The sequence below is a fragment of the Herpailurus yagouaroundi genome, unplaced genomic scaffold, assembly GCF_014898765.1.
Source record: "Herpailurus yagouaroundi ecotype Mexico unplaced genomic scaffold, PumYag 162, whole genome shotgun sequence".
Taxonomy (NCBI): domain Eukaryota; kingdom Metazoa; phylum Chordata; class Mammalia; order Carnivora; family Felidae; genus Herpailurus; species Herpailurus yagouaroundi.
In genome coordinates this window covers 49235155-49247882 of record NW_024412403.1, presented here as the reverse complement: position 1 = coordinate 49247882, position 12728 = coordinate 49235155, and the positions used below count along the sequence as shown (strand labels likewise).

The following is a 12728-nucleotide window of genomic DNA, read 5'->3' as shown; positions in this document are numbered from 1 at the left end:
CATTGTATCTTTCTTTTGTGCTGAGGTGACTGGTGTAGTTATTTGCATGCCGCTTAACATTTTTAAACCTTTATCATTATACCTTAAAATTATAAAGTAGAGGAAATTTTGTCAGAAGATATATTTACTTTTTTAAAAAATGTTTTCAATGTTTATTTTTGAGAAAGAAAGAGACCCAGTGTGGGCGGGGGGGGGGGGCGGGGGTTTGCGCAGAGAGAGGGAGACATAGAAGTGAAGCAGGCCCCAGGCTCTGAGCTGTCATCACAGACCTTGAGGCAGGGCTCAAAGTCACGAACCAGGAGATCATGACCTGAGCTGAAGTCAGACACTTAACCAACTGATCCACCCAGACTCCCCAAGAAGATACACTTGCTTCTGATAAACCCTGACTTTAATATTTCTGTGTGCAGGTGAATTGGAAGCTTAATTGATGGGGCTCCATACCTATTTGGTCTCAGTTTCAGCCAGGAACTAAAAAAATACAGATTTTTCTTTATAAAATTTGTAAGACCACATTCTTTAATCTTTGTAAATTCTAAAAATGCTACAAGTAGCAAACCTTACTTTTTCTAAGTTTTAGAAGGTAACTGTGTAGAAATTAAAACACGAATCACAGCCTCAAAATTTCAGAAGAGTTTTTGTTTGCTATTTTCAGACATGGATTTGTTTGGATAGTTATTATATTTAATGTATTGACATTTACTATTTACCCTTTCTCCTGTTGAATCTGAGACATCCAGTCTCCCTCTATCCTCTCTTTTTCTCTCTTACATACACATACACAACACACACACACACACACACACACACACACACACACACACACACAATTTTTGCCTTACTATGTGTACTTCAATCTCATACATCACTTTGGCTTTGCCATTTATCTGTTGTAATCTATTTCTGGACAAGTTCTTGAGAAATCAAAAAAAAAATTTGGCCACAGTCATGCTAATGAATGATGCCGCCTTTCAGTAATACCTTGTGCTATTCATTGCTTTCAGAATAAATGAAAATTCTCTACCTGTGATATTTGTTGTTACATTTTCTTTTTTTGTATACTAACGAGTCTCTACTTATTTCCCCAAAACTTTTCACAGCCTTTAGTCCAGAAACATCACAGAGAACTCCTGGTAAATGTAGCATAAGAAATACAAGTAACAAAGTTATTTATGTCCTCTTAAGCTAGTTGGTGGGTGTCATATTAATTAATTGATTTCTGTAAAAAAGGAAAGAGGGGCCTCTGAATGGCTCAGTTGATTAAACATCCAACTTTGGCTCAGGTCATGATCTTGTGGTTCACAGGTTCAAGCCCCGTGTTGGGTTCTGTGCTGACAACTCAAAGCCTGGAGCCTTCTTCAGATTCTGTGTCTCCCTCTCTTTCTGTTCCACCTCCCCAGTCGGAGTCGTTTAAACAAAGATTAAAACAAAAAAAAAAAATTATAAGAAAAAAAGGCAAAGAATCTTCACTTTTTCTTCTGCTTCAAAAATTGGGTTCCTTTTTAAATTTTCTTCCTGAAAGAAAAGAATTCTTTTTGTTCTGTAGAATAAGAAATCTATTGTATCGTCTTTTTATAAGTCCAGATATTGTAACCAAACTGTATTCAGCATGAAGTATCATTTACATACTGCCAATTTGAAACACATTGGAAGGTTTGTTATCTTTAAGAATACTTAAATAATATTTTTATTTAATTGGTTCAGTATCTGATAAAATCCAAGATTACTTTTTGGCTTCTTTGATTTGCTAAACAAAATAGACTAAATTTCATATGTAAACCAATTTGTTCACCAGCAATAGGTGCTACCAAATAAAAGGAACATCATATGAATACTTGTGGCCCTTTTTAGACCATACATTCAATTCCTATTTTTTTTTTTTTAAAGAGTATCAGATCCAGCAAACCTGAGAAATCCAAAACTAAGAGCTCAGACCTGGTTATAGGTCCATGGGTCTTTTGCCTCTTCCCACTTCCTTGGATGAAACTGACTATCCTGTATGAAAACAAAATGGCAGATGACAAGAAACTGACAAACCTCAGAGAGGCTACCCTGACCTCCCCTTAAAGCAGTATGTCCCCAGGTACTAGGAGCAATCTTCAGAATATTGAGTGGTGGGGAAAATAGTTAAAAAATCAACAACGAACATCAGAATTCTCATTTTTTGTGATTCATGGAAAGGATGTGGGGTGATTGAGCTTTACTGTAATAAACCATAGAACCAGACTGTTCACCAGCGAGAGAACAACTTTTACAGTAAAAGACATTTATTTACTATTTTAAATGGTTATATTCAGCATGGCCTTTGATATTACCTATTTTATTGCAGCCCCAGAACCTCAGAGTCTACCACCATCACAGTCAACAATAGGTAATGAAGTTTCCTTTACTGAGTGGAAAACAAAACAAAACAAAAGAAAACCCCACCTCTCTTTCTTTAGCACCTTTTATGTTGAACGTTGTCATTAGCTTGGGTTTTTAAAAAAATTCTTAATTTTCCTTCAGATTTTTATTTCAGCCATTTTTGTCAGAAGATACACTCTTTGTGCTTAACTAAGCCAAGCCTCTGTAACAGCCATGAAAGCCAGACTGGTTTTGATTTGACACATTCTGTGTTGTCTCTCCTTATATTTGAGTAATATTTCCTGAGCTTGTTTTAACCTGGCTGTTTCCAGTGGAAGACATTGGTTTCCCTCTACTTGTAGATATTTTTGTGTTTTTACTTATAGAGGTGTTTTTCTTACTTTCAAAATTCGAACATTTGCAGATTTTCTTGAAAAGCATTATGATCTTTCCCGGTCTAACTATCCTGATGTGTCCTCGGCAATTCATTAAGAGAAATAGAAAAACCCACCCCAATGTTTATAGCTTCTTTTTCTTCAAAGAGAGCAAAAATTGTGTTCTGCTGGTGCTATCTTAGCCAATGACCCATATTTTCCTTTATAACACAAACTGTTGATTACTTTATTGCATTCTTACCTTCCAAATGAGAATCATGCCCTCTTTTGTTTTTTCCATTTTTCTCTCCAAACTTAACGGACTACATTTTTGTTCATTTTGTCTAAAAACACAGGAACCTATTAAATAAAAAAGGAATGTCTTATATGGATAAAAGTTTCACCATTTACATATAATTGCTCAACTTTAGAAATTAGAATTTTTCATATCTAATTAGACTTTATAGTTTTTCCTTTGATATTGATTCCTTCCTGATGATTTTCATGTACTCTTAGGACCTGAAACTCCGGAAACCAAACCTTCAACAACATTAGGTAATACAGTTATTTGAGTGAGTGACCTTTATTTCCTCTTTTCCTTACTGCTGGTATTTTTATTAACAGGCTCACATTAATGGATTAATCCATGGATACCTGTTTGTGTTCTTTGTTCTTACTTGCAGAGAAAAAAATTTAAATTCTATAGTGTTATAAACTATATTTCATTTTTAAGAAGTTGCCTTTCCTGAAACAATCTCTGAATTCAAAGACTTTTTATACATACTGTTAACTTGTGAACTTTTAATGCTAAATGAAAAACTTCTTTTGAATCTTAGGCCAAATAAATTTTAATTTGTATCCCTAGTGGCTCCTTAAAGGTACATTTCTCATGTTCCTGTTAAACATACACCTCCAAAATTTTTAGGAGACTGTCTTCTCTAAGCTGTACAGACTTTTGAGTTTTCCATCTCAAAATGGAATAGGGAAAATTTAATCAAAAAAATATTATTCAAGACCTCAGTTAACTGGGTAAATGATGATAGAAAGTTGCAAAACAGAAGAATATCTACTCATAATAAACCAAAGGACTTAAATGTGCTTCTAAGATACATGTAGTATTGATTGTCAGTTTTTTGAGCTACTGCTCCTATATTAACTAGCTAATTGTCTTTCTTCAGCTTCACCAAAGACCAAACGACCAGGTCGTCGCCCCCGCCCTAAAACCACACCTAGTCCAGATGTGCCCAAGTCCAAACCTGGTAAATGTGATGCTGAGGGTTCCAGTTAACATAGAAAATGTAATATATAGTAGCTTCTGATAAAGTAGCTACCTATTACCTAAATAGCTGGACTTTAAGAACCAGTATAGCTGACTTTCATATTTAAGCATCTGTACATTCTATACTTACCGTATATTTTTATGTATTTGTAGCTATTAGGTACACACACAGTCAGCTGGCCCACTAAATGGATTATTAAAGTAGGGCACCCTAAAAGTTTGTCGTAGGATGCATATTTATGGCAGATGAGGTGTGGGAAAGGAAGGGGAAGAGGGGTAAATGGGAAGAGTGAAAGGGAAAACCACATTCCCTTTCTTAGGGATGAGGAGTTTAAGAGTGGGGATTAATGTTTCCTTCCTCGAGATGCTGCTTCTTGATATAATTAGTATTCTTGCCTTTTGCTTCCATAGCTCTGGAACCTGCTACGGTACAACCGGAGCTCTTGGTGCCCACAGTCGGTAATTCTCCTCTCCTCCAGTTGCTTTCACGGAATGTCACTTTGGCTCTTCTTATTCTCCACCAGGCATGACTGCAGGGCCACTGCACCATCACAGTTTCATTCCATGCTTTTCCTCATGTTTTCTCTCTGGGTCTGAAGAGCCTGAAGATAGGAGACTTCTTCTAGAAGAATCCTACCTGTGTGCTTCTTTAAGGAAGGTCTGTGGCCTTGGACACAACTTCCTGCTTCTCCACAAACTCTTTGTCTCTCTATGTCCTTCTGTTGAGAAAAGCTTCCACTTCTCAGACAGGGACTTCCCTGCTCATCCTGGGCTTGGCAAATGGCAAGATTTTGTTCTGGTGCCATAATTGTCATTTCATTGCTTTACTCATTCCACTTGTAAGACTTTTGCCCTCTTAAAAAGCTGCATGAAATAATGGCTTCTTCAGCTTTCTGTTTCTTGCAGAATTTTTGTGAGTATATTTTGATAACTAGAAGCATAAACACTATTTTTGGTCTAGGGTCCAATATAAAATTAGTGTGGTCTTTGTAAATTAAGAACATTATAAGTCCCAAACTAGTTTTATTGTTTTTGGTACTAATGCTGTTTGACTGTTGTTAGTTCAATACCATTTCTCAGCATTCACAAAAAATGTGCTTTACTTTGGAAAATTCCAGAACTCTGTAGCCATGTAAACTTCTGTATAATTTAAAGTGTGTATGGATTATTTCCCAGGTCTCCTACTAAACAAGATTCAAATTTCTACACTACTACTTATATGCTTTAAAAAACCTTACAATTAAGAAATACAACTATTATACTTGTGATCTCTGAAATTATAAAGAAAAAAGTCTTACTGTAGTTCCATTACTTTGCTCAAAGGCACATTTTGAACATTTCCTAAAGATTTTTCCTTTTGGAAAAATTGGTACAAATGGACATATTTCCCATCCTTCATACACCCCAGGAATTAATTTTATTGTATATTCAGTGAATTTATATAGTGTTTTTGCTGAAGTGTATGTGTCTTTAATTATGATAGTTACAGCCATGATCATTATGCTAATTTTTAATACCTTTTTCTTTAGCATCAAAACCATCCAAAAGACCTAAAACCACACATAGACCAGATGCACCTCAAATCCAGCCTGGTAATCACTACTTTCACTGCCTTGATCTAAAACTAGGAAAATGGTGTGTAAGTAACATTAATCTTGATATTCACAGCCCTGCTATGACACTAATTATAGCACCTTTTTCTCTTCAGATTCAAAACCACCAAAGCAATTACTTCCTAAACCCCAAACCACAGCACAACCAGATATGCCACCAACTAAACCCGGTAAACATAATTTCTAGTGCTTTAGTTTAAGACGTTTATTCTGGGGAATGTTGTTGAAAATATTTATAATTTGTTATACCATATAAAGCATAAAAACCCAATGTTATGATTTGGCTCATTATCTTTTCAAAGTAACCATACCAGTTAAATGAACAATCAATGTGTAAGAAGTTAGTTTTACATCTGATAGTCTGACAGATTACATTTTCTTAACATTTTTAGGCTCTGTTTTATGAATTTGGGTATGTGATGAACAGAAGCCTGGTTTTTCTGTATCTGGAACATAGTTGGAAGTGATTTTAGCATTCACCACTAGATAGGACCAGGAAGGCTGACAATGTGTTCTTGTTTTAAAGGCATGTAATCAAGGATTGGCTTTGTCTAAAATACCTTGATGGCATTTTAAACAGTAACTATTAACTAAGTGATTTCCTACCAAATAAGAAGATTTTTATATAACAGTACTAAAAATTCAACTGTTTTGCAATTGAGATTTTCTCCTAAGTTTCCAATTAGTATAAAATTCTAATTTAGTAAGAGAGTATCTCATAATAAATGAAGTTATGAAGAAAGCAATTTATATCAACTTAGAATAAACCAGGTTCTGTATCCTATGAATTAAGCATCAGGGAGCACCTAAAACTTTAGATTTCTTTACTTTTATTATATCTGTTTATTTTTCATGATAGTCTTTGGTCCTGCTACATTTGAGACTGAAGCTCCCTCCACAACCATAGGTAATGATGTCTTCCTTCTTGGTCAGTGTTTCTCTGGGCCTCTCCCTCTCATGTCAGTGGCTGTATTCTCTTACATAAACAATTGTAATTCATCATTTTTTCATTCATTTCCACAAACTGTTGATTGTTTTTAACGGGCAACTTTCAACATCATAAGGCATTCTTACGTCTGCTCAGTTTATAATCCCTGTATGTCATTCTTTCTTTGATCCCCTTCAAAGACATTCAGATTGCTGGCAGCACTTGATGCTGTCAAGGGTCACTGGGGCTGAGAGACCATCCATCCTGCAAACCAGGAAATCTTTGAGAGTTCTGCTTTCATGTGTGTATAATTTATGGTTATGGTAGAGGAGCAGTTAACAATGTGGTTGGGGCTTGAGGCAATTCATAATTGTCTCTTTCTTGCAAAAGTCCTTTCCTCTTTGATTCCATGCTATCCAAATACACCTGAACATTTGTTGACAAATTCATCTTGTCATCATGGCGAATTCATACACCTGTTGATAAATTCATCTTGTGCTGATTTCCAAGCAAAATACCAATTCCCTTTTTTGTTTGAAGGCAACCCGTTTTGAATATTGCTTCATCCTGTTGTCCTCGCCTTCTACATCTCTTCTGTAGGCACAGATTTCCATTAATTCAGAAGAGTTCGTCAGATGTGGCTTCAAGCAACTTTGCAGTGATGTCTTAGCAAAAGGGAATCTCTATATAAGTGCTTACAGCGTGTTCATGATAAGATGTTTATGTTACATTTAGTCTTCTGGACTTAATGACAAATAGAGATGGTAATTTAAATCCAAGGAGTTATAAATCACAATTTCACATGTATACATAATTCGATCATTTTAGAATGTTACAGAATTATAGGAATCCTGTTTATAGAGCCAAAAAGTCAAATTATTACTCTTGAGATTTTTTTCTTAATCATTTCTATTGCTTGTTTGAATACTCATCTCCTAATTATTCATTTAACATAAGTGAATAAAAAAGGAGAAATAGAGAAAGAGTACCCCATTTCACATGGAGAAAAGGCACAAGTTTATGTTTTGCATAACTGTCACACGTCTCCAATAAACAGACTAATTGAGAATATTTTTAAAAATTCTCCTCACTACCATAATTCTTCAAAACAAATAACAGTTGTAGTGAAAGCCTTCGAAATACTAACAGAAGCTTTTACAGTTTTTCAGAGTAATTTAAAATACATAGTAGCCAACTGACATGTTTTTGGAGCCAAGTTTCCAATATAGTTGGAGTCAAATAATTAAATACAGGAAAAAGCTTTCCATTGGCCTCATAGGGATGCAGAATACAAGAGGTATGTCTTTTTTTGTGAGTTGTATGAATGCCAGAGTACAGCCAAATACCATTTTAACAGCGTTCAGAAATGCTTTCAAAACATTACAGGGTAAAGAAAATACATTTTGAAGATAATTTTCTTTCCTTTTCTACATTTCTTAAATCTCCATTGTTTATTGTATTGCTTTTGGCCAGTTCCCGCTACAGACCTTGAACCCGTAACTCTGAGAACTGAAGCTCCCAGGACAACATTGGGTAATGACTTTTTATGTCCTTAACCAAGTGCATTTTCCACTTGTCCAGTCTATTTCATTACTATCTTGGTCAAGTGGTGTTCTTTTTTCTAAGATTTTCTCATTGCCCTCTCTTATCACTCAACTATATTCTTCATTTTGAATATTGAAGATGTTTAATATAAGTTATGTGATTAGTCACTTGGTTAAACCTGTATGCAGCTGGTACACGGCATCTGTCTTCCATATTATCCAGCTTTATTAGTGCTTTACAGAACCTGTGATTCTGCCCCGTGTTCTGTGGTAAAGCTAAATTTCAAATACAATTAGGAGTGGCTGCTCCATAAACATCAGTGTTAATTCTATGGACATCAACCGAAAGTTGTTTTAAGATAGGGCATTTTTATGGTTTACCAATGATTTTAAGAAGTTAAATTTGTTTATTCTTATGTTTAATGGGATGTATGTCTAAGCCAAATAATTTCTAAATATGATCTCACAAAAGCAGGTGAGCCTGGGTCCATCTCCGATATGGACATGCTGTATTTCTGGTTTCCCTGGAGTCAGGATCCTTATTGAAAATCTGACGCCAATAATAATAAGCTTTTCAGATTATTAGAATAATGTTATATAATCCTTCTCAGAGAACTGTCAGCGGACAACTCCCCCCCACCACCAATTTTTTTTGCATACAGATGACAAAATTCCAAAACAAAATAGACAAATTTATTAAGACTTAGGAAATTTAGCCAAATTTTACAAAATCTAGAGCTGTGTATCATCCTTTCTTGAGTTTCTGGAGTCATAAGACAACATTAACCAGTTTCCTTCCTCCAGCTCCAAAAACAACACAACGGACAAGAACACGTCGTCCACGTCCAAAACATAAAACCACACAGAGCCCAGCGGTATCTCAGACTAAACTAGGTAAATATGTGGTTCCTGGTACCTGTGGAACCCCTTGGATGTGATACATGCATGACAGTTTAACTTGCCACCTAATAGCTCTGGTGACCCTTCATTGTGAAGGCCGAAGTCACAAGAGCTCTAGTTAATAATTATGACTGCCTTGTGCTGCTTGGTATCTTCTTGGTACCTTTGTATTTTATTTGCTTTCTCTGAAAAATTATATTTTTCTCTTTGATTCTGGTTTATCAAAAACTTAGTTAAGTAACTAGCATATTTAGTTCACTTAGTCACACATTTTATAAGTGTTCCATTAGCCTCTGTGAAAAATAGTTCAGAAGTAACAAATCACTTGGCTGAGGAAGGAAGTTTCTTATGTAGAAACTGTTCACTAATAGATGTAAAGGAATATGGGCAGAAGCAATATATCTACTGGGCTTTACCAACTGTTAGGCACATAGTTAATTCTTAGAGAAATAAAAGATCCGTGAGCTGGTAAGTGTAATGTGGACCTCAAAATTTATACAGTTTGTAGACCTGTTGCTGGGATAGGCAGGAATAGCATAAACAGAGGCTGGAAGGTACTATATATGTGGGTGACAGCAGAAGATCGGAATTAGGAGGGCAACCTGAATGGGAGAAAGGAGGAAGACAATGTTCACTTAGCTGATTCTCAGAAATTTTGGTCAGTGATGCTACTTTTAGATGGGTCCATAAAAAGGACCTTAAATGCCTGACTTCAGTGATTGGATTTAAGCCAATTGGCTACCACATACTCTCCTATCCTCCTGGGGTCAGGCCTTTTCTGTCCTGGTAGCAGAGAAATGCACTGACAAGTTTTGCAGACTCAATGACCCTCTGTATCTTGTTCTTTTATTTATCTTTGGACAGACGTCTTGGTCTTCTTCCAAAGTAGACACTCAACAAAAAGCATCCTCTATTTTGGCTATTCATTATAGTGTCTGCTTAAATATATCAACTATTGCATCTATAATGACCTAGGGATTTTTTCTAATAAATTATACTTTCACATTGTTTTCTCATAATTTTTTACCATAAAATTCCTTGACAAAAGCCTAAAGATTTTTCTAAGTAGGGTTTTTATTGTTGATGTGTTATCAGATAATATTGAAAACAAGCAAAACTTAGAGCTCTGTGGAGATACTGAAGATATAACTATTTCATAAGAACAAATATCTTTGTACCTTCACCTCAGAACTTTAAAAATGTTGCTTTTTTTGCTGTAGAACCAATACCACACTGGTGAAGTTCATTTTGAAGAAAGTTCAATGACTTTTCCCAAGTGTTTAACGTTTCTTTTTAAATTACTTTTGATCATTGCTTGCTAGAGACTCTAAACCCATTACTCCTGGGACATCTATAGGTAGTGATCTTTTATGTCCTTTAGCAAGTGCTTTCTCTTATTCATTGTTAAACTCATTTGTGGTGCTATATAGACAATGATGTCATGCTTTGTCATCATCCTATTACAGTATTCATTTTACAATATAAAAGGCTTTTTAAAGATTGTTTATTAAAGATTTTATTTTTTTATTTATTTTGAGAGGAAGAAAGAGAGCACACACAAGCGGGGGAGAGACAGAGAGAGTATCCCAAGCAGGCTCTGTACTGTCAGCTGCCAGATGCAGGGCTCAAACTCAAGAACCATGAGATCATGACCTGAGCTGAAACAAAGATTTGGCTGCTTAAACCAATGAGCCATGCAAGTGGCCCTAAAAGGCTTTCCTTCTAACAGAAATGTGTATGGACTGAATTCAGCACCACTGTCTGCCCCATATCCCAGCTTCAATTTGTATCATGTCAATCTGAGTCTCTGCTTAAACAATACTGTTTGTTAGAGCTAAGGCCTAAATATGATAGTCTGTATATCCCTTATTTAGACCCCCAATAAGTTATCGGCTATGCCATGATTTTTTTCAGGCATCTTTTTTCTGTATTGCAAGTTCTAACTTTTTTTCACTTTGTAGATGTTTCAGCAAGTTTTGTATGCTTATTCTAGTAAATGACCAAGTGGAATATTTGCCCGAGCCTAGTTATTTTAAATTATAATTAGAAGTGAATACTGTAGTGTGGTTTGAACTCTCACCCCATCATATTTTAGGAGCAATTTGTAACCAGTTTTGGATTAGGGACACTTTCAAAGAAGTGATAGTCTTAATCTTCTTTTCTTAAACATAATTATATTGTAATTTTTAATCTTGGGAGAACTCAATTAAAAAAGGAAATCTCTTAACATACTAAAGGAGAAAACATCAAACCAAAGTAACAGTTTTCTCCACTCAAAGAAACTCTGACAAATTTTAGAAAGATTAGTATATCATCTTAATCAGAGTTTATGAGCTATCAACACTATATTAATCCTAAATTTTCTTCCTTCAGCTACAACAACAAAGAGACCTCGTCGTCCACGCCCCAAAACTAAAACCACACCCCATCCAGAAGTACCTCAGACCAAACTGGGTAAATATGTGATTTCTGGTTTAAGGAATCCTAGCAGTCTACCCCAGTTGGGATCCTAAATTCTATGCACATAGTTGGCACATGTTCTATATATCTCTTAAGAGTAAAAGCTGCTGGTTAGTGAGCAGAACTTGAGATACCTGAGTATCTCGTGCTTCCTGTGTAGGAATCTTCTCCAGCAATGACTGTTTTATTTACTTTTCATGCTATTTGATTCCATTCATGTCTTAGGATAAAGCTTGCTCAGTATTGAACCAACACAATCAATTCAAGTGGACTTCTTTTATTAATCCCCTCATAACACCCATAACCATATTAGTAGCTATGAGATACATAAGAAGTGGGAAGTATGTTTTATCCCCTAGTATGTATTACAGTTGTAAACAAAAGCCATTCCTGCATAAACATAGAGAAAATCATATGAGGCAGCCATGTTTACGCAAGTATGTGGCCGGGGGTGGGGTGGGGGGGTGGTGGTGGTGGTGGCTGTGTGTCTATATGTATAACTTCTCAGATGGTAGAAATGCTATGTAATGGGTTAATATCTGGAGCAGGACAAGGATCAGGATATTAGAAAGAAACTAGTACAGAGTTTGGGTGAGTGAGTGGGTAAGGGAACAAAGCCTGACAAGCAGAGAATATCTGAAGCTGGCCTCCCAGATACAGAATGATTTCTAGGTGCTCTCCTGTTGAGTGGGCCCATAGGATAACTTTAAAGGAGGCTGAGAGGTGTACTTAAGACTTTAAATTTGACCTACGGGGCTTCAGTGATCCTTCTGCACAGGATCATGCTTTTTCTGCTCTTAAAACTGAGGATACCTAGTTTAATATAATATCAAAAACAGGGGTTCTTTCTCACCTTACTGTATCAAATGCCACTCTTTTCACTAAAGACTTAGTCTCTTGGCTGGTGTAGTATCAGCTTCATTTTGGCTATGTCTGGTATGTGTGGTGAACAGACCCTAAAATGACCCTTTACTCTTCAGCCCCTCATACTTCCTGCCTCTTGGTATTAAAGATGTGCATAATCCATCTTTTCCCTGCCCTTTCTCCCTTAGAAGGCTTAGAAGCATTTTACCGTTAAGATGAATTTTCTGACATTTCATGCATTCACAAAAATCTCTTTGGTTTCTTTTATTGATTTTTATCAGTTCCTACCACAGTCTTTGAACCAGTTTTTCTTAGAACCGAGGCTCCAGGGACAACGCTAGGTAAGGACACATTACATCCATCAGCACCTGCTTTTCCTGCTCATTTGAAACCCACTTCATCACCATCATAACCACAGCTTCT

General features: G+C 36.0%; 1 protein-coding gene across 42 annotated transcripts in view; it reads left to right on the top strand.

Annotated features, from left to right (window-relative positions):
• Window positions 1-12728, top strand: part of ABI3BP (ABI family member 3 binding protein) — a 266973-nt gene that overhangs the window by 150473 nt on the left and 103772 nt on the right. For 35 of the 42 annotated variants that reach the window (XM_040484350.1, XM_040484344.1, XM_040484370.1 and 32 more), the window contains 11 exons: window positions 2330-2371; window positions 3234-3272; window positions 3896-3976; window positions 4408-4455; window positions 5526-5588; window positions 5705-5779; window positions 6469-6516; window positions 8011-8070; window positions 8886-8975; window positions 11355-11435; window positions 12587-12646. The exons of 2 other annotated variants lie outside the window; for them this stretch is intronic. In XM_040484350.1, the coding sequence (XP_040340284.1) occupies window positions 2330-2371; window positions 3234-3272; window positions 3896-3976; window positions 4408-4455; window positions 5526-5588; window positions 5705-5779; window positions 6469-6516; window positions 8011-8070; window positions 8886-8975; window positions 11355-11435; window positions 12587-12646 (687 nt within the window). The remainder of the gene's footprint in view (window positions 1-2329; window positions 2372-3233; window positions 3273-3895; window positions 3977-4407; window positions 4456-5525; window positions 5589-5704; window positions 5780-6468; window positions 6517-8010; window positions 8071-8885; window positions 8976-11354; window positions 11436-12586; window positions 12647-12728) is intronic. 5 more of the 42 variants (XM_040484365.1, XM_040484361.1, XM_040484371.1 and 2 more) reach the window with 3 other exon arrangements.